The 22,402-nt window shown below is 45.7% G+C and overlaps 1 protein-coding gene across 1 annotated transcript in view; it reads right to left on the bottom strand.

Annotated features, from left to right (window-relative positions):
* Positions 1-8,666: 8,666 nt before the first annotated feature.
* The window catches only part of PINX1 (PIN2 (TERF1) interacting telomerase inhibitor 1), a 150,182-nt gene continuing 136,446 nt past the window's right edge, over positions 8,667-22,402 (bottom strand). Inside the window, exon 7 of the mRNA XM_088447526.1 lies at positions 8,667-9,373. Coding sequence (XP_088303652.1) covers positions 8,786-9,373 — 588 coding nt within the window. The 3' untranslated portion in view covers positions 8,667-8,785. The remainder of the gene's footprint in view (positions 9,374-22,402) is intronic.

Raw genomic sequence — 22,402 nt, 5'->3', positions numbered from 1 at the left:
TTGCAATAAGACGGTTTATGAGATTTCATCCCTGCTGGATATTCCACGGTCAACTGTGAAAAAGTGGAAACGTTTAGGAACAACAGCAACTCAGCCCCAAGGCGCATGGTGCATAAAAGTCGCCAATGCTCTGCTGATTCCATAGCTGAAGAGTTCCAAACGTCCACTGGCATTAATGCAAGCACAAAAACTGTGCTGCGGGAGCTTAACGGGTTTCCATGGCCGAGCAGCTGCATGCAAGCCTCACATCACCAAGTCCAATGCCAAGCGTGGGATGGAGGGGTGTAAAGGACACTGACACTGGAATGTGGAGCAGTGGAAACGTGTTTTGTGGAGTGACAAACCACGCTTCTCTGTTGGGCAAGGCTGGGTTTGGCGGATGCCGAGAGAACGTTACCCGCTTGACTGCATTGTGCAGACTGTGAAGTTTGGTGGAGGAGGGATAATGGTATGGGGCTATTTTTCAGGGTTTGGGCTAGGCCCCTTATCGCTCAGTGAAGGGCAATCTTAATGCTTCAGCATAACAAGACGTTTTGGACAATGCTCTGCTTCCAACTTTTTGGCAACAGTTTGCACAAAGGGGAAGCAATCGGGAAGCCGATTGCCTAAATACCGGCAGCCGGCTTCCCGACTGTCTTATCCCGGCAAGGGTGAAATGCCGGGCGTCTGGATGCAGACGCCCGCATTTCCCAGACGCCGGGAGACCGGCGCCCGGCATCCCTATCGTAGCGATGCCGGGCGCCATGAGCGGACAGCTGTGCAGGGGGGTTAGGTTTAGGACTCCCGGGGGGGAAGTAAGGGTTAGGCACCCCTAAGGAGGGTTAGGGTTAGGTTAGTAGATACTCACCTATCCACGATCGGGATTTCCAGCGCTGTCGGGCTTCCGATGCTCGGAACTCTGCTGATGTCGGCCTGCCGCTGACGGGAATCGAACCGCCGGCCATGCGGCCGCCAGTATTTCATACCCATTCTGCACAAAGCAAGGACTATAAAAGACATGGTTTGATGAGTTCGTGAGTTTGTGTGTGGAAGAACTTGACTGACCCACACAGAGCCCTGACCTCAACCCCGAGCACCTTTGATATGAACTGGAATGGAGATTGCGCGCCAGGCCTTCTCACCCAACACCAGCGCCTGACCTCATAAATGCTCTACAGAATGAATGGGCGCAACAGAAACACTCCAACATCTTGTGGAAAGCCTTCTAAAGAGTGAAAGCTGTTTTAGCCTGATTCAGCTTGGATCGCAGTCGCTAATACGCATGCAGTCGGACGATTGTTGTGTACTGCGCATGCGCGAGCTGGCCACTGTGATCGCAGTGACTACGCAGAACCATCGCGGAGTGATTGACAGGAAGTGCCGTTTGTGGGTGGTGATGGGAGGGTGGTCGGTGAAATACAGGCATGCCAGGGCATTTGAACGCCGTTGCAGGGGCATGCATAAATAACCCACTGCGATGCCCTATGCAGATTGTGTAATCATAGCGTGCGCTGAAGTTAGCAATTTGTAAATAAGGTCAGAGCTTGTGCAAGTGTGCGTGAGGCTGCGATGGTGCTCGATTGTACCGATGATTTCACAGTCTTGCTAAACATAACAGATGTGTGTAAGGTAAAGTGGGCGTCCTTACTGTGAGGGTGGGTGTGTGGGGTAATTGCAGTCTGGCATTAGGTGAAGTGTCTGATGGAGGAGAAGAGGTCCCACCAGCGAGAGTCCTAGACCATGTGTGGGCCACTGTGTCAGGCAGCATGACTGTTCAGGAGAGATGGCCGAGCACTGTATATGGGAGAGGAGGGTGCCAGTATCATCATCGGAAAAGTTACCAGCAAGTGTAAAATGTATGGCTGTGTTATCAGCGATAGATGGGAACCCCCCTTGTAAAATGCTCCCATACTATGAAAGGTAGCAGATGACACTAAGAAACCTGGCTACTACAGTTACTGTCTAGGGCAGTGTTGGCTAACCTTGACACTCCAGCTGTTGTGGAACTATATATCCCAGCATGCACTGCCACAGTTTTAGCATGCCCTAATAGCAAAACTGTAGCAGTGCATGCTGGGTTATGTAGTTCCATAACAGCTGGAGTGTCAAGGTTAGCCAACACTGGTCTAGGGCACAGGTTCTCAAACTCGGTCCTCAGGACCCCAAACAGTGCATGTTTTCTATGTCTCCTCACAGAATCACAAGTTGAATAATTAGTGCCACCTGTCAGTGAGTAATGCACCTGCTGGGTGACCTGAAAAACGTGACCTGTGCGGGGTCCTGAGGACAGAGTTTGAGAACCACTGGTCTAGGGTAATGGTTGTGAGTTGCAAGAAATGATTCCTGGTGCAGGGGCTGGTAATGTGATTATTATGAACATGTGTGCCACTACTGCTCCCAGCTGATGAGTAACCTATTGTCACTGTGATTAAGTCCTGTGCTGGTGCAGTGGGGAGACCATGTATTCAAGAGTAATGCAATATGGTTAGGCTCTTTTATTTCTCAGTGATCAGTACTGGCTGGGAAATTTAGCTGTGAAGACACAAGCGGTCCCAGTAAATAAGATTACTCTGCTGATTTAAGCCCATCAAATGCTGGGAGACCCTTGTGTTTAAGTCAGTGGTTCCCAAACTCCGCCATTACAGTCCAGGTTTTAAGGATACCCATGCTTGAGCACAGTTGATTTAATATTAGTACCTCAGACAATTTGATTTAAAGTCCTTGGATAGCCTTAAAACCTGGACTGTAATGACGGAGTTTGGGAACCTCTGCATTAAGTGCTTCCCTGCCTGGCAGTAGTAGGAAAAGAAACGGCCGGGGACAAGGCCAAGAGTACCCAGGCCACTGGTAAAGCCGCTTTTGAAGTGTAGGCTCGCCCTCGGTGCGGCTGCAGAGGCTGGTGTTGTTAGTCCGTACACTTGGTGAAAGGTGGTATTCAATCTAAACCTTTGTTTTCTCACCAACTACCTGAGTGTAGTCTCCTAGCTGTGGCAAGGATCCCTGCTACCATAGTGCCATAAAGGGGTCAAGGTGGGCTAAGTACCCTAGGAGAAATCCACTGGGAGGACTTTTGCCTAGTTGAATCCCAGGATAGACTCGGTCCCCTATGTGTCATCACTATGCTTATGAGTATACAATGACCTTTGGAACTTACAATATGAGTGTGTGCTAAGAGGCATCCTCACTCACTATATCTTTTATATATTGGCACTTTGAACATTAAAGTGGACCCATTGTCGACACAAAGCAACACAATAAAATTATATCAGAGCAGCCAACATATAAACAACCATAATACATAAATTGTGTTTAGCAGCTTTATATATTCTTTTCTCAGTTCAGCGTTGTAGGATCCGCACCAGCTTCAGGACAGCTACCCATCCGTGTGACGGGTCCATGTACCGGATGGATCATTCTGCTCTTGGATATGTTCGATCTTTCAACACAGGCTCCCTGTGGCCCCTCATGCTCACATAGGATCAGTATTACAGGATGCTCAAGGAGCTTCAAGATCTAATTTAAAAATAGCCTTATTATTATTATTATAGTATGTTATAGGTATTAATAACTAAAATGCTATTCTGATTTTTTTTTCTGAGACTAGCATTGACCTAGGGACTGTTCAAAACTGAATGAAGGGATCCCATAATGAGATAGTAATAACCCTGTTGAATGACTTTATAGAGGTTTTACTAGTCAGTGAGCACCTGACAGCCATTGATTTGGTCATGGGACCTCATTCAGACCCGGTCGCAAGCGCAGCGCGCTCGCAACCATGTCGGTGTTTTGGTCCTGTGCACGCACAGCGTGCGCAAGCCCCGCAGCGAGATACTCTCGTTCCGGAGCTCACTACAAAAGGGCCAGCTATCGATGTTGATCGACAGCCCGGCCCGTTTTGTGGGCGGGGGGGGTGTGGTTTCACAAACAGAGGCATTCCTTAAGGAACGCCTACAGTTTTGTGGGCGCTGCACTGACATCAGCAGTGATGTCAGTGGTGAGCTTCCTGCTCGATCAGAGAAGGAAGCTCCCTGGGGCATGCGGTTGCCGAGACCCAACCTTAGGGTCTCGTCGCAAGCCCTGATGGTCTTGACCATCGCGACCATCACCCTGATCAGTCGCTAAGCTGTGGTTGGTAACCCACAGCTTAGCTAGCGACCAGGAGGCCGCACATAAAATAGAAGCAGCCGCCCTCATTCAGAACGAGCGCACGCTTCTTGCGACCACCTCTGAATGAGGGCCTTGGTTCCATCATCCCTTTCTTTCCTACCAAAGTTCTCCTGTCTACCTAATTCCTTTGTACTATGCACAATTAAGCAGAGCGCTTAATGAGCCTTGAAGTCTGTGTGGAGGACTGTCCAACCTTATTGTTCTTTTGGCAGGACTGCATTCACTACGCTAGAGATGGTGCCCGTACCTCCTGCCAATGGCAGACAGCATGAAGTTGGCATCAGCTGCAATAAAGTTGATGACCAGTAATACTCTTTGAACCATGTCGCTGCAAGATGTATATATTAATTTTTTGGACAGAAGGTGACAAGTCCCGCTTTCAAATTTTTGCATACCTCATAAAGAAAAATTTACCCCCAGACACAAAAAATTATTGTAACCTCCACCAAACCATATATAAACATTATTCACAATACAAAACTATCCTCCATTCTTTTTCTACTCCACACTGCTCCTGCAATCTTTAGCAAGACATAAAACTTTAATAAAGGTCCTAAAGAACAAGTGATACTTGCATGTAAAAACCCCGTGAAGCGCGATGTAAGTCACAAAATGCCCAATAATCGCAAAAGTTTCAAGTTTGTAGAATTCATTAAAGGTACAGGACCCCAGCCTCTAGCCTGTAAGATCTCATGCCCTGTATGCTTCAGGTTGGTCTCCCAGCGTCTATCCCATTTGCACACTGTCCATCCTTCGTGCCATATCTAATAGCTATTAGGCTGCAGGGACCAGTTCTGGTTTTAAACATATGTGGGAAAAAAAAACGTGGGGATCTCCCTATATTTAAGGCCAGCACCAGACCCAACCGACTGGGGTCTAATGCCACAGCCCGGAGACCTAATCACCGGGGCTCCAGGTCCAAAGCATTAGCACCCCAAATAGGTAAGCGCAAGCCGGTGAACTCGGGGGAGCAATGCGAGCGGCCAGGAGGCCGCTCCATAAAAAAACAAAGCCTTAATTCAGAGCGAGCGCTCTGTCAGAGCGTCCGGCTCTGAATCAGGGCCAGAGTCCTCAATTTCATACTCTTGACCATGCACCTGTGACAGGATGTGAGGAGGGGAATGGGGGCAGCAGGAAGTCACAGACAGAGTTACATAGTGGGAGGAGCAGTGTCCCCCAGCAGCACAGAGTATATCAGGAGATGAGTGATGTGTTAGTGAGGACAGGGCTGCATGTGACAGGGGCAGTGACATGATGTGAGGAGGGGAATGGAGGCAGCAGGAAGGCACAGGCTGAGAGTTATATAGTGGGAGGAGCAGGGTCCCCAGCAGCACAGAGTATATCAGGAGATGAGTGATGTGTTAGTGAGGACAGGGCTGCATGTGACAGGGGCAGTGACATGATGTGAGGAGGGGAATGGAGGCAGCAGGAAGGCACAGGCTGAGAGTTATATAGTGGGAGGAGCAGGGTCCCCAGCAGCACAGAGTATATCAGGAGATGAATGATGTGTTAGCGAGGACAGGGGCAGTGACATGATGTGAGGAGGGGAATGGAGGCAGCATAGACTGAGGATTCACAGCAGCACAAAGTAGCGATGGGAGGCTTCTGTCAAACTAATGCAGTGAATTAATTTCATACAGTTTGTTACATTGTGGAATATTTCTGAAACTGTTGTAGCAACACGTTTGTTGCCAGCACTCATTTATCTATAAAGCTGTGTGAAGAGGTAATCAGTGTGCTATTCATGGGAATGCACTAATTAATTTACTAGGTATTAAATAGCCGTGAGCCTCAGCGTATATCACTAGTTGATAATGAACAGGCTGCATCCTCAGGAACGCTGGGCCAGTCGTTGCCATGTACAGCCGACAGATACACTGTATACAAAACTGAGGAATACAAAAACATATGAAACTTTGATGGGAAAATCATTACATCTGTAACAGCTTATATTTGAGTCACATCTTCTCTGATACTTGTTCTGAATCCGCAATGTACAATACAGTTATTCCCTAACAGCAACACATCAGGTTGGATAAGTACACAATGTATTTTATAACCAGTTCATGTTCATAAAGTGACAACCGCTAACTGTAACTCGGGTTCAAGTTCTGTACGATCGCCTGAGATCAAAGCACCTTTATTACCTTTCATAAAACACACTTGGGAATCTGAACCATCATCTTCCCAGAGTTCAGTCCCCGATTATGTACAACACCCGAGCTCTCCAGGAGACGGATCCAGCAGCTGCACAGAGACACAGCTGGGAACGCCAAGACCTCAGTAAACATACAAACAATGGCACTGCCAGCACAACGCAGGCTTGTGGTGGCTGTTTACGGACTTATGCTATGCACTGCACGTACCTGCTTGGCAGAAGGGACGCCTGGCTACAAGTCAAACAGGAACCTCTGTTTTTTAAGCCTGGCAGAGATTAATATAATCCTTTAATTGCACTTTTTTTTTCACCCAACAAAAGAAAGTATTTGTATTTTGGGAGCATCATTTCGGCAAGCAGACATCCACCGTGCAAAGGGGGCAAATACAGATACCATCACACTGGTGGCAATAGGGAACACAGATTCCATGTAATGTACCGTGCACAATGTGCATTCGGAGCCTCCCAGGTGCCATGATAACGTTACAGAAAAGGAAACTGGTGCCATCTTATCTATAATGGAACATTACAAGAACCGCTGTACTTTCCAGAAAAAAAAGTAACATTTAGTAATAACGTTATCTGGAAGTATTTCAGTCCAAGGTGCTCCAATCACTCAGTGCAGTGCAAAGGCTGGGGCATTGGGTCTTTGGGCTTGAAAGCGAGTCGATGTTGCCCAAGTGCGCATGCGCACGACGGAGGCGGCTCCGTCGTGCGCATGTGCGAGACCCGAATAACGACGGCCAAGCCGTCGCTATGGGTCTCGCACCAAAGGGGGCGTGCTGTCGATGGTGAGTGACAGCACGCCCCCTTTGGTGGGCGTGGCTGCCCAGACGGAGGCGTTCCCATGGGAACGCCTACCGTCTGGGGCCGGCCCCGCTGACATCACTAGTGATGTCAGTGGGAGTGCTTTTGGCTCTGATAGAGCCAAAAGCACTCCAGGGCTTGCGGCAGCGAGACCCGACCGCAAGGGTCTCGTCACAAGCCCGATGGTCGCGATGGTCTTGACCATCGCGACCATCATTTTGGCCGCTCGCTATAGCTGTGGGTGGTCACCCACAGCTATGCGAGCGGCCAGGAGGCCACTCCAAAAAGTAGGAGGGACAGCCCTGATTCAGAGCGAGCGCTCTGTCAGAGCGTCCGACTCTGAATCAGGCCCTTTGGACACTCTCTAAATGGAGAAAGGAGACCCTGTCGCCCCATCATCATAAAGTCCATTAGGTTGGATAAAGGTCTTCAAGACCCCCTACACTAAAACTCAGGTAGGCACCATGATATCCTGACACCTGGAGCCATAGGACCCCTTTAGGGAACCAGGCCGGCCAGGCCCCTTTTCTCTCAGATTGGCAGAAGTGCCAATAGTGGAACTGATCCCATTACCTCTATATAAAATGTGTGTATAGAATACAAATAACTGTGTGAGGGTTAGCTTATCGGTATGAGATTTCCCACAATCCCTGATGACTAGTACAGGACTGACCTTGAGAAATAACACAATAGGTCTTGGAGGCAGCAATGGGAAGAATACAGAGACAGGAGGGAGATTTTCATGCTACCCCGCTGGGGCAACGCTGAGATTAGGAAGTGGGTGCCGTATAATAACGCTGGGAACATTGTTAGAAAATCACAGTTGATTTAATACTGACGCTTTTTTTTTTTTAAACATACAGTATTTCCCCCAAAATGCAGAAGTACATAGATTTTACAACACATGTAGTCACCATATGTTCATACTATACAGTATGTGTTCTGCGTGGCTGCCGTTCTTAATCGGATTCTGTAAATGGATATTTTCAAAGCTCACAAGCGATTCCCCAGGTTTTAATTCAAGGCTGCGGCTGTAAAACTGAACTTTTAAAAGGGGCTTTACACTTTAACCCAAAACTTAATTACATCCGTTCCCAATATTAGGCCTTTGGTGAGGGTCCCTTCCCTGGGTGCACCACCTCTACTGATGGGGGCGAGCCACAAGAATAAATCTGTTCTATAAATCTCTCTCTCTCCCAAAGTGTTTAAACAAGGCCGTCTCCCAAGCTATACATTGGGTAACAAATTCATTGTGCTATGAATATGGGTCTCCACAGCCAAGCAATCTTATCACTTCATACAACAATAAAACGTCATTTACACTATATTCCAGGCTGTTATACAGTATAAATGTATGCCTGATGTACCACTGATATATAGTGGTTTATTTTACTAAGCCTTGGAGGCAGATAAAGTACCAACCAACCAGCTCCTGTCATTTTTCAAACAGCCTTTGACATGGCATTGAGGAGCTGATCGGCTGGTATTTTATCTCCAGCCAAGGCTTAGTACACAGACCTAGTCGTCAGTAGGGTCAGGTTGCTGTAGACTTGGAAACTGGTACATTTTTTATTGATCAAAGAATAGAAGTGAATGGATAAAAAGACGTAGAAAATCCACATTCAGTTCCAGTACCAGGATGTAATATATGGTACCGGGATGTAATATATGGTACTAAGCGTCAGATTTCCTCTTCTTCTTTGGTTTCACGGTGCAATTCTCCTCGATGTGAGTGGGAGACTCATCCTCCTTTTCGTACAAGTCAGACATCTTTCGCTTTTTTTTGTTTTTGTTTTTCCTCTTTTTAGGTTTCTCCTCTTGAGCTTGTTCCTCCTCCTGCTCCTCCAAATGTTCCGTCACCTCGCACTGCGCCATTGAGTCCTCTCTCTGGCTCTTTGACTTTTTCCTCGGCTCCCGAGACTCTGGAGGCGCGTAATCATCACCGCCAGTGATACTCATCAGTTCCGCCTCGTCTGGACACCCCAGTGATACGTCACCGTCATTCCTGCAGCGTCTCTTCTTTTTGGATTTTTTCTTGGTCACTTGTGAAGAGCCCTCTGTGCGGTCTGCAGGGTACGTCTCTGCGTTATCCAGCGCACGCTCAGAATGCCGGGCCTGGGACTTCTTCAGCTCTGCCATCCGCTTGGCAAAGTATTCATTCACCGAGAGAGAACTGGTCACGGTGTTTCCCGGCTCTACCTCCGTCGGGTGGCTCGGACTCTCCTTTTCCTCACGTTCCTCTGGGCTGGCATCGGCTTCTTCCTGCAATGAAATGGCATGAGAATTCTTTAATGGTCAACGAGTACATGAGAAAATATTGCTTGTACTGTGGAATAGTAGACTTTAACAGAATAAAGAAATTACAATATTCCTATATATTAGTAACAAAAAGGATTTAGATAGAGGCGCATTTTATGTATCATCAACTCAATAGCAGAAACAATGTCCTAGCAATACATCTTACTATAGGAAGACAGTTTATCCTACAGATTGTAAGTTGGCAAGCAGGGCCCTCACACCTCTTTGTCTGTCTGATATTACCAATGTCTTGTATTATTACGGTTTTGTTCCCTATTGTAAAGCGCAATGGAATAACTGGTGCTATAAAAGTATCTCTTATTAATAATAATAATATAACAAAAGATATGGAATACTAAACAAAGAGTGTGCAGCTTAAAGTTCAGTAAAAAACTCATACCAAGGATATTGATCCGGTAGATAACTCATATCACAGGGTTGTCTGGCCCTCAGTGCCTTGGGGGGGGGGGGGGGGGGGGGGGGACACGAGAGGGTATGTTGATATTCATCTTACAACATAGAAAAGGGTTTGGCCTGGAAAGGTTGACGGCGCGTCCACTATTTATATAGTGTCAACATATTATAAAGCAATGTCTAATCAGAGAATGATTCTCTTACATCTGTCTCTGCAGTGGGGTTTACAATCAATGTTCCATAATACACACGGGCCAAATTAGTCAAAAGTCAACCCCAGAAACTGAGGGGAAACGTCATCTGTGCCAGGGCGACCTACAGACCATTAAGAGGAAATGGACAGAGTTCTGGAGCTCATCACCAAAACTGGAGATGAAAGGATAGGTAATAATAAATACACATTTGATACGTCAGCATTAAGAGCATCTCAAATTCCTTGCAGGGGCTTCTATCGAGGAATTAGTGTGGAAACACAGAATTCTCGAATTTATACCTACAAATGGTATTAGTAGGTGTGGGTGAGGACATGTTTTCTGAAGTGCATCAATCAGATGGATTCAGCATATAGACAGGGGATGGCACATACCTTAGGAGAATAAAAAATAAAAATCGGTAGATTTCAGGACAACAGACTTTGTAGCACTGGGAAAATGTCAAAGCAATCCTTTGGCATATGAAGGGAGAGCGCACGGGGGGCGGGGGATTAAAAGAGCACAATTCTAAATATCCAAGATGTCAGCTTAGAAAACACACAAGGAAATTGTCAGTCTCACAAAGGAAGCGGGAAACATTGTAAAAGCTAAAAACTGGCTTATAGGAAACAGACAGACTCAGCAGAATGATAAAGTGATATATCTGGTTAAGGAGAAGGAGACATAAGAATAAGTCCGATGTGCTAACACTCAGGTGGCCGAAATAGCTGTCAGTAAGTAAAGGGGCCATCAAACTGTATGAAGAATAAGGAGGAGGAACAGTAGTAAAATTGGATGGAGAAAGTAACAAAGAAGTAAACGTGGGTAAAGCAGATCATCTAAATGAGCATTTCTGTGCATCATTTGCAGAAGGAGGAGACGGGAACGGGAGCTCAGTGAGGATTACTGATGTAACCTAGGTCCTGTAGACAGAGGAGAGAATCCTAGAGGAGCTCTCAAAGCTGAAAGTAAAGAAGTCAATAGGGCCAGATGGGATATATACCGGAGCTGGTTACACCATCAACAAATGATTAAACCAGTTACTACTAACAGGAACACTCCCAGAGGAATAGAACCAGTGACAGCAGGGAAGGATCTTGAATTACAGACCAGTGAGCTGGGCACCATCAGCTGGGCAACTAATGGGCACACTGCTCAGAGAAAGTACTGTACAATGTATAATATCCAGCAACTTAGAAGACCCCAAGCATCCGGGATTTACTGGGGGAAGATCATGTCAACAAATCTGATTGATTCTTTTAACTGTCCCACAGCGAATAACGGTAAGTACTGTACTTAGGGATGTGGGGGGGAGGGGGGGGGGTTGGAATCAAAGATAGTTGAGTGGATACAACATTGGTTGAAGAATGGAAAATAAAATTATAGCCACGTACTAGGACCCGGCCTCGGTAATCGCTGTATTGACGACATTGCCATGGTCACAAAGTATGACCTCAAAGTATCAACTGCCAAGGGGGAAAGGAATCTGCCCATCGCTATTTGCAGTGCAGCAAGGCAATGGGGAAGACCATCGAGAGGCTAAAGTGTATAGTGAAAGTAAATAAAAGCAGAGAGCGAGTGGTGGTCATTATATAGGTCATTGGTGAGACAACACTGGAGGCCACATCTCCAAATGAAAATAAAAAAATTGATCTTAAAGGGCCTTTATATGTGCTACGGCTGCCACAGAAGGAATTAGCGGGAATGAGCATGGTCACTATTTTCCCGGAGAGAAGCGTAGTAGACACCATGCTAGAATTTTAATGGCGCATACGCTGGCGCGGAGGGAGGTGGGAACCACACTAAGAGCACACAAATACTTGAGAAAGACATAAGGTGTCTTGTGTATCTAAGGATCAAACGGGGTCTGAGGTCTTTAGGAATAAAACGGACATATTAGATGGGGCGGGTGGCTCTCATCTGTGTGTCTAGCTCTTCTTCATCGGTCAGGAGGTAAGCCTATCTCTGCCAGGTCTTCCTTGTGAGCGATAGAAACCAATGTTGAAAATGCCATACCCACACTGTAATGTGAGATACTCACATAGGATAAATTGTTTTTTATTTACTTGCTACACTTAGGGCAGTATTCAATTAGATGTGAAAAGACGTTTGCAGCGATAAAGTTTCGTGAGTGACGCCTTTCCGCCATGTGAAAAGTTTCCGCCGTATTCAATTCCCGACACTTTTGGCCGGTGTGGAAACTCAATGCAATGGAACCTGCGAAAAGTTTCCCCTATTAATAGGTGTCGAAAAAAGTGCAGAATTGGGGTTTTGGGGTGCAAACCTTGGAAAAAAAACCCCTGCACCCTTGGGACAGTCCCCCAAAGGTAAACTGCACAAAAAAAAAAGTTTAAAAAAAATCCTTTAAATCACCCCAAAAAGGGACTTTCATTTTGGGGGCGAAAAAGTCCAAAGTTTGGGGGACAAATTTAAAAACTAGCCAAATAGACTCCAGGGGGCCCCCAAGTATGTCCCAGGTGTTTTTAAGTTTGCAGGTGGTTGCGGCATGTGGTTTTTTTTTGCGTTTTTTAAAACTTCACTATAGCAACTTTTTAATATACTTGCACCCATTTTCATGTACCCGAAATTTGCTGGAACTACTTATAGTCTTCCAAAAACCCCGCTAAATGCCCTTCTTCACCACTTCTGCAAAGACGCTAATTAGCAGCTATTGAGAGCATTGAAGTACCCCAAATACCTTCAGCAGGAATATTCAGGGGTGTCTATAGTGATCCTCAATATCAGTGTATTTTTTGGGGGGTGTCAGGCTGATTTCCCCAAGTCTGACGGGACTTTTCACATACAGTTACAGTTTTGCGGGTCCCGTTTTCGCAGATTTCTAATTGAATAAAGGGGATAAGTGGGGACACGCGCGATACTTTTTCACATTGAAAACCAGCGATGTCGGCGAAAAGTCCGGCATGCGAAAAGTCCGGGACTTTTAGCATGGAATTGAATAAGCCCCTTAGGGTGAAGAATAGCATTTAGCAGGTTTTTTTTTTTGCAGAAAATAATTAGTCCCAAAAAATTTGGGGTACACGAAAATGGGTGCTAGCATATTTAAAAGTTTCTAAAGTGAAAGTTTAAAAAAACGCAAAAAAACCCACCTGCCACAACCACCTGCAATCTTAAACACACTTGGGGCATACTTGGGGACCCCCTTGGAGTCTATTTCAGTAGTTTTTAAATTTGTTCCCTAACTTTGGACTTTTTCGCCCCCAAAATGAAAGTACTTTTTTGGGGTGAACTAAACAATTTTTTAAACCTTTTTTGACGCAGTTTACCTTTGGGGGACTGTTCCAAGGGTGTAGGTATTAGAGAAAACTTTTTCGCAGGTTCCATTGCATTGAGTTTCCGCACCGACGAAAATCTCCGGGATTGAAAACGACGGAAACTTTTCGCATGGCAAAATGATGTCACACGCGAAACTATCACCGAAAACGGCTTTTCGCACCTAATTGAATACGGTCCTTAGAGTTTCTTTTTTTTTTATTTTAGCAAAGTATCTCATGAAAAACATAAGTTGGGATCACGTTACCATAGTTTGTAATCTACGTGCGGTAACCAGTGCTGTCTTCACAATGTAACCTTTCTTGGAAGTTCTACATGGAGACAAAGTAACTACTTATTATAATCCGCACTGAGGTTTGTTATTGCCAGACATACTGCTTTATAACATATGTTAAAAAAAAGAGATTTAAAAAACAAAAACACCTAAAGGGGTTAAACCTCCAAATCAATGACCTTTTTTGTCTGGATAAATTCTAAGTTATTCATCTTGAGTCTTGCTACAAGCAGATATGGGTTGTCTTTTTTTTGTGCCAGTTGCCGATTTTAAATATAAGTTATAAAGTTTGGCATGTTAGTAGCCTTTCATCGAACAGATACATCAAAGTCAAAGTTTTGTTAGTGTCATCCCATGGGAGGCATCATTAGGAAGAGATGATATATTGCTTGATCGATAGGCTATTGGCCATGTGTCCGTCAGAGGCAGGCAATGATAGCTTTTGAACCTAAAATCCCCCCAAAATGGAGAGAGGTACAGAACTAGGATTCCAAAAAGTTCCATATCACAACTTTACTCTACGTCAATCATCTTGCCTGGGGGGACGTATTGTCCATATACATTTTTTGTTTTTTTAAAGTAGCACCTGGAAACGTCTCTGACTATCTGGCCATTCCAGGCAGTTTTTGGGGTGTAGCTGAAGCACTGTTAGATACACTTTCAAACTGCATCATCATTCAACACAAAAATAATAATAATTTAAAAAAAAAAGTAAAATGTGGTACAGAAGGACCACCTAATTTTCCCATATTCGTCCGTTACCTTACAGGATACAAAAATATATGGGTACATTGATTGGCTTCTAATTAATTGGCCTGAGCACGTGTTTGCACTTTTGCTCATCAGTGGCAGTGAATTAGATTGCAAGCTCAGCTGAGGCAGGTTCTAATGAGAATGAGTAAATAGCCTCTAAATGTACAGTGCTGTACAATACGAATAAATGATAATAACAATAGTGCTATTTTTATTTATTTATTACCAGTTATTTATATAGCGCACACATATTCCGCAGCGCATTACAGAGACTATTTGTCCATTCACATCAGTCCCTGCCCCAGTGGAGCTTACAATCTATATTCCCTATCACATGCTCACACACATACACACAAGGGTTAATTTTGTGGGAAGCTAATTAACCTACCAGTATATTTTTGGAGTGTGGGAGGAAACCGGAGTACCCGGAGGAAACCCACGCAAGCACAGGGAGACTATACAAACTCCACACAGTTAGGGCCATGGTGGGAATAGAACCCATGACCTCAGTGCTGTGAGGCAGTAATGCTAACCATTACACCATCTGTGCTGCCCTACTACATGCTACTAGATGCTGAAGCAAGGAAAAAGTGGCAACTTCATTTAAAAAGATTATTAATAATAAATAAAAGAGGGTAAAGGGGCATGGCTTGGCAACGGAGCATAAAAGCTGGTTGATATCTGGGATTCCTGTACCCTGAGGGAAAATTAGCTTTAAACTGCAGGATACACCCCTGCCCCTACCCACAGAAGTAGAGCCTCTAACAAACAGCCTAAAACTTTAACTGACAAGAGATTCACTAGAGCAGCGGCCTCCTATTGAGCAATGGTACAGCTCCTAATACAGTGTTGGCTAACCTTGACACTCCAGCTGTTGTGGAACTATATATCCCAGCATGCCCTGCCACAGTTTTAGCATGCCCTAATAGCAAAACTGTAGCAGTGCATGCTGGGTTATGTAGTTCCATAACAGCTGGAGTGTCAAGGTTAGCCAACACTGTCCTAATACAAAGAGAGACTAGTGTGCAAGCCTCGGGGGCGAGACCTTGTACTACAAAACAACTTTTACTCGGTCTAATTTCATTCAGGGAGGAACCAAGACAGATCCGAGGGCAATGCTCTCCGATTCCACTCCAGAGTTTAGCGCCATTAGGATTTGTGTAGAAGCAATAGCGTGCAAAGCTATGACCTAATAGATGCCTATGATGACCTAGAGCCAGATGTACTGGTCACCCAGGCACAACTACAGGAGTCCAGAGAGGGCCTGGAGAACCTCATCAAAGCACCACAATCCATGTTAGACCCTGAATCCTACTTCCAAGGCTTTGTAACTACCCTTCTCCTACTCCTGGGAGAGGACGGTCACCTTGCACAGGATAACACAGGGCCTCACACTCCAAACCAAGCTCAAATGACTGATCTCTCGATGTAGTGCAGAAGATGCACTGCTGTACAGCTAAAGGTGCGTACACACTGGGCGATAAAGTGGACGACTGAACGATATCGTTATCGTTCAGTCGTCCACTTTATCGTCCATTTTTAACCTCAAAAAGATGAACGATAACGACGACGCGCGTTCCCGCGGGTCGTTCGTCATCATCGTTCATCGGGCTGACATGCAGGCCAACCTGACGATGTCGTCAGGTTGCTGCATGTCAGGGAATGGGGGAGAGAGCCCGGCGCTGAACGATATCGTTAATGATATCGTTCAGCGGCTGTGCTCAATGTCATGAACGACATTGAGCACAGCCTGCCAGGGACACACTACACGATATCGCTCAGGGAGCATATCGTGTAGTGTGTACCCACCACACGAAGGCTACGCTAAAGGTAACGCTACAGCTGCCCATCCACTAGGCGATTAAACCTAGTGATGGAGCGATAACGACGGTCGTTATCGCTCCATCGCTCGGTAATCGTCCACAAATCGGGAGGTAAAAGGTTAAAAACGACCAGCGATGCGCGCGCCCGCTGGTCATTTTTAACATCAATCATCGCCCGAACATGATTGTCAACCTGACGACTGCCGTCAGGTTGCCGTGTTCGGGGATGATTGATCTGCATACACTGAACGTCTGAACGTTCAGTGTATGCAGTTCACCCCGCGGGAGACGTCGGCATCGTAATCGTGCCGTCGTCCCCCGCATCACCTAGTGGATGGGCAGCTTTATTAGAGCTTTCATTTACAAAAACAAATAAAAACAAACAATATCAGTTTTCAGCCTTTCAGCTTCAATTAGAGACATTTACTGAAATAGCCAGAACTGAATCGAAACATGTCTGTATTATGTCACATGCATGTGCTGTAAGTTACTTCACGTGTGTTTTTAGATACAGGGATGTTAATGGTCAGTCCATTATCTGCAGGCCCTGCATGACTGCTGAATACGGGGGCTTGACGCTGAGCAGTCAAGAGAGAGCATCAAACTTTCTGGGGGAGAACTGGTGTACCCTAAGTGAGAGACGCTTCCAGGAGGAGAGTGCAGCTGAAGAACCATTTTCGGTTTGTTTAAGCATTGGGATGCAATAACCAGGGAGCATTTGGTACAATAAATGGATACATAACTCATTTTAATAAGTGTAGAAAATCAGCTTCACAAACAAAGCTGTACATGAGGAAGTAGTGTGAATATAAAGGAATTAGCTGCCCATACAAGGACAGATTCAGCAGATTGGTCAGGTGCGAACTTCCAGAACTTGGAACACTCTTAAAAGAGTCCCTACTATCCACAGCACAGGTTCTCAAACTCAGTCCTCAGGACCCCAAACAGTGCATGTTTTCCAGGTCTCACAGAATCACAAGTGAAATAATTAGCTCCACCTGTGGATCTTTTAAAATGTGTCAATGAGTAATGAATACACCTGTGCACCTGCTGCGTGACCCGCAAAACGTGAACTGTGTGGGGTCCTGAGGACTGAGTTTGAGAACCACTGATTTAGAGAAGAAGGGAACAGCATTCTGGAACTACATGAATCAGTATAAAGTATAAAAGCAAAAAGCTTGGTACAACTAGATGAGGAAGACAAGAGGCTGCTGGACCTCTTCGTGTAGTGCACAGGTTCTCAAACTCGGTCCTCAGGACCCCCAAACAGTGCATGTTTTCCATGTCTCCACACTGAATCAAGTGAAATAATTAGCTCCACAAGTGGACCTTTTAAAATGTGTCAGTGAGTAATGAATACACCTGTGCATCTGCTGGGTGACCTGCAAAACATGACCTGTGTGGGGTCCTGAGGACCGAGTTTGAGAACCATTGGTGTAGTGCAGTAAGTAGGGCAGACGGAATGCTCTTTGTAAGCCACCATTTTGCACCTGAACCAGTCTTGCCAATCAGCAGGCACTCCCCAGCACTTAGCACTGGCAACACCCGTCTCCACTTACTCTTCAGAATTCCCAATCTGACAGGTTAATGACTGTAACCGACTACTGATATGAAGTAATGCTCCTGTAAGAGTAATTCTCAGCACAAACATGTTCTTTCTCCCCCTTCCCTCACTTTTGGCTGCAGCAGGCAGGTTTAAAGAGGCGTTTCGATCCTGCAAACAAGAACCCCCGTGGTCACCAACTTTTATGTTGATAAGAAATGTAATAAGCATGGGCCAGTGCACACAGATCCAGCAGGGCATGGAGACAGGCAGGTCGGTGCCAGCCCTAGGAAACCATTCACTCGACGGGGAAACATTAATCATGTTGAGATCCATGCCATCTCAGTGCCCTGCTACCCCTACTGTCTGCAGCACGGGCTGCCTGCTCACACAACCATGGCAACTTTATCAGTGACTGGCCTTCCAAGCTGTACCACTGGAGTTATGGGCATTTTAATCATTAAACCATTTTGAAACAAAAGAACAGCATGGGGTTTTTTTTTTTTTACCCCTAAAATATCAAACATTTATTTGTATATGAAAAAAAATAAAAGCAGAATTAGTAAAAAACTGTGGACCTGATTCAGACCTGCTCGCTAGCAAGCGGCCGCTCGTTGTATATGTTCGCTAATGTGCACATGCATGTAGTTCGCAGAACGCATGCGCAAACTAGTACGAGCGATCGGAATGTGCTCGGTCTCCCAGCAAAGACAGCCCACAGTGGAATGAGTGACAGGAGATGCCATTTGTGGGTGGTAACAGGGGCAGGGCAGTAGTAACGGGGGAGTGGAGTTGGGGACGCAGGCGTGCCAGAGTGTTTTCACACCGTTTCTGGGGCGTGCATAAATTAACAGGCAGCGTCATGGTAAACGTCACCTGGTTGTATAATACACTGAACTGCTTGCAGTGCTTGTGGTAGGGTACAGTCAACCCGATGTACCGATGGTTGTATATACTTCCTGGAGATGACGTACGCTAGTGGGCGGCTAAAGACAGGCTGGTGGGCGTCTGTAAACACAAAGTGATCACTCGCCAAGACATGGTGGGCGTGTTTATGCCTTGCCGTGCGAGCGGCTGCCTTGACATCAGCTGAATTTCCATATGCTGGGAGCGAGCGGCCGCATCTAGCGAGCGGGCCTGAATCAGGTCCTGTGTATGAAGCGCCCTGCTGTATCTTCAGATGGCTACATAATGCGGGACAAATGAAGGTAAGACGATGCTGAGTGATGTCCCAAACGTCGCCTTTTTGTTTGGGACATTACTGAGTGCCGTCTTACTTGCATTTGTTTGTGAATATTTGATTTCAGAGCGCCTTGAGACTTGATATTTTATTTATTTAATACTGAAGGCTTCTCTTGTTGCCCAACTTGTGGGCTGGTTTGGTCAGTAGAAAAGGGAGGGGGGTTTAGCCCCCTATTGTTCCTCAGTATACTGAATTATACTTGCAACAATATATGGACACTATATGGTAATAGAACGTCAGAGAGGATGAGGGAGGGTGCCTGCACTGAACGACATATCACTCAATGTGGGCACATTATCCGCTGCACAGGTTGGTGAACGATTGCAACGTTGTAACCTTACAATCGTTCCCATCTCGTGTAGTGGATACGCACCTTAAGTGTGGTTGGCAGAGAGCGGGCAGAGGTCATCTGATGACTCACATGCCACTCGGGCTAAGACAATCATTGAGGGCCTATAGATGTGTCAATGCTGAACAAATGCGTCAATAATTGCCAATGGGGGTGTGAGCCAGTATAAGTCAATGAACTGAACACACTAGAGCCATGGAAACCTCCCACAGCCTGGCAGGAAGTTGCGCAATGCATTGCTACTCGTCAGACGAGGACATCTACGTACTTTCTATATAAACAAAAATAAAGACAGATAATCGTCTGAAAGACCTGTCCTAAGAACCAGCGCGAATAAGGTGCTGCCTGGAGCGTGCCCAGGATTGCGAGAAATCGACATCATGGATACCTATAGAACAGACCTGGATTATACACATTCTGCCTTGCCAAGACACGTTTCACCTTCGCTTGGGTATTGCAGAGAAACAAACGGTGTCAAGTTTAACCATCAGAACTGCCACATGGCCTCCTGCTGGCCTTTAGATGCCCTCGCTAATTACATCTGACTTTAACCAAAGGTGTTTTCCTTACACATGTGAGCAGGACAAACAACTTCTGCACCTGTTAGCAGGAGGTGTAAGGTTCCAGGTCACAAGTTTGAGGTGTGCAACAGCACCGACAAACCACAAGTATACAAAGAGCGTGTGCAGTGTTAGAACTGCTACTGTTTGTATAGCTAGAACACGCTTATGGTATATTGGGCTCGCTAGATGCGTTCACACACTAGATGCGTATGCAAATTTCGGCAAGGCATTCGCACGCCCACTATGTCTTGGCGTGCAATCGTATAGTGTATGCAGGTGCCCACCAGCCTGTCTTAAGACGCCCACTTGCGCACGTCATCTCCAGGAAGTGTTTGCAACCATCGGTACATTGAGTGCCATCGGAAGCGAACGCAGCACTTGTGGCTGACCATACCGCACTGCGAGCACCTCAGTGTGAAATACAACCAAGTGACGCGTATTATGACACTGCCTCTTATGCACGCTTGTGAAATGGCGTTAGGACACTCAGGCACGCCTGCGTTCGCACATCCACTCCCCCATTTCTAGCGGCCAGCCCGTCACCGCCCACAAACGGCTTCTCCGGTCACTCAGGCAGTCTATGCGTAGCGAGCGTACGCTTCCTGATCGCTCGCACTGGTTCACGGACGTGCACTGCGATGCGTATGCATGCGCCGATTGCATAAATAGTCTGCGGGCGAGCGGGTCTGAATCAGGCCCATTATTTCGTCAGGTCTAGACGTAGCAAAGGCACTCACTACTAATATCCATGATTAATCTATAAAAACACATTTCCCTTATGTATGTTGAGGATGACAGATACTCATACAGATATAGAAGTAGTGCTCCCGTTTTGTATTCCTTAAATTGGGATGTAGTCAGGATGCCGGTGGTCAACATGCCGACTGCCAGAATCCCTACACTGAAAGCCCGGCATGGGTCTAAAGATTGGCATCTAAATACCGACGCCTATCATCAGCCCCACGCCAATATCCCAACGCCCGGCATACCGAACGTAGGCTAGACAGGCAGCTGTTAGCCGCGAGGGGGGGGTTAGGGTTAGGCACCACTGGGGGGGGGGAGGTTGGGGTTAGGCACCCCCGCGGGAGGGTTAGGTTTAGGTTGGGGGGGAGAGAGGGAAGGGTTAAATATACTTAGCAGTCGGCGGATGGATTTTCATCTGTCGGGTTTCCAGGGTCGGGATTTTAAGCCGTCAGTATTTCATTCCCAGCCCCTTAAATTGTGAATGAAGTTATGTAACAGCAGAGATATATATAATATTAAAAGAGGACCTCTCCACCCCCCATTCATCTCATGTAACGCCACCGACTAGGAGGAAATGGAGCAGTGGGGTATTCCTGGCACCAGGAACTGGAAATAGCACAAACATTACAGACTTTGAATTTCTGTCTATAATAACACAATTTACAATTCTTATAAACAGATTAAAAAAAAGGCAGACAGAAGTAAAATAGTAAAAACCCATCTAAAATAGAAATAAACTTAGCTTTTGTTTTCAAACTCTTTATTTTAAACCAACAACTTTGTAGTTTTTAAAGAGAAAATGTCAAATAACTTTTAAACTGCAAAAGAAAAAACTAAAATTAGATTTCAAAAATGTTTGTAAATTGTATTACACAATATCTTACTATTGCTCCATATTTTATTTAAACCTCATCCTCCGACACTTTTATAGACTATACCGCAAAATAAGAAGAGTATTTTAATCTTTTGCGAAATATAATCTTTCATAAACTACCTTTTTGGCTTCACACTACAAAAAAAAAAAACCTAATAAGTTTACATTTTTTACTTTTTCCATTGTGCTACTTTTTACAATAAGGACGACCTTAAACGTATGAATTATTTGCCGCTTTCAGCCACAAGAAATGAAGAGGGACCGTACTGTGCGCCTTCCAGTCTGTATTGAACAGAACATGCGCGCTGTATTACTACTGTGACACTACTCTTCCCGAGATGCCCAAGGTTTGCACTCTGCTGTTCCGTTGTGCTGTCAATATGCTGTTTCAAAAACAAACCTAACTGCGCTCACATATGATCAGGCCTGTTCATTTTCCAAGAACGCAAGAGGCAATTTTATTTTTGTCATGTGATTGTTAACTCCCGCCATCTCCGAATGGAACGTACTGAACTGAGGAAATAGTAAGCTCTGGTCTTGGTGTAAACTGTACATTCCTGCTGACGTGTTTCTCAGCTCTGACCTTGAGCGAGGGATGTGTTACATTGGGATGTGTTTTCTCGTACACACACACACAAATACACATGTACACCGACCTTCATTTTCTGCAATGATCAATGCTCCCTACGTACTCATTATACCTTTTCCTGCAGCACGGGGATGAACTGATGAACAATCCTGTGTGAGCAAGTCCGTAGGAATCCTATTACAAATAGACTGTATAAATTTTAGATATTGCAACATGTTTTCTAACGCCCGCCGATGCTTCAGCGTCAGCAACGTGTGAACCGGGGGTTCCTCATCTAGCATCTGACACGACTCGGTCCAATTGATGAACCGCCTTCCGGGAGTTCAGTAGATTGAATTAGTA

The sequence above is a fragment of the Taudactylus pleione genome, unplaced genomic scaffold, assembly GCF_031769625.1.
Source record: "Taudactylus pleione unplaced genomic scaffold, aTauple2 ptg000434l, whole genome shotgun sequence".
Lineage (NCBI taxonomy): Eukaryota > Metazoa > Chordata > Amphibia > Anura > Myobatrachidae > Taudactylus > Taudactylus pleione.
Note: the sequence above shows the minus strand (reverse complement) of the source record. Positions and strands in the feature narration are given on the sequence as shown.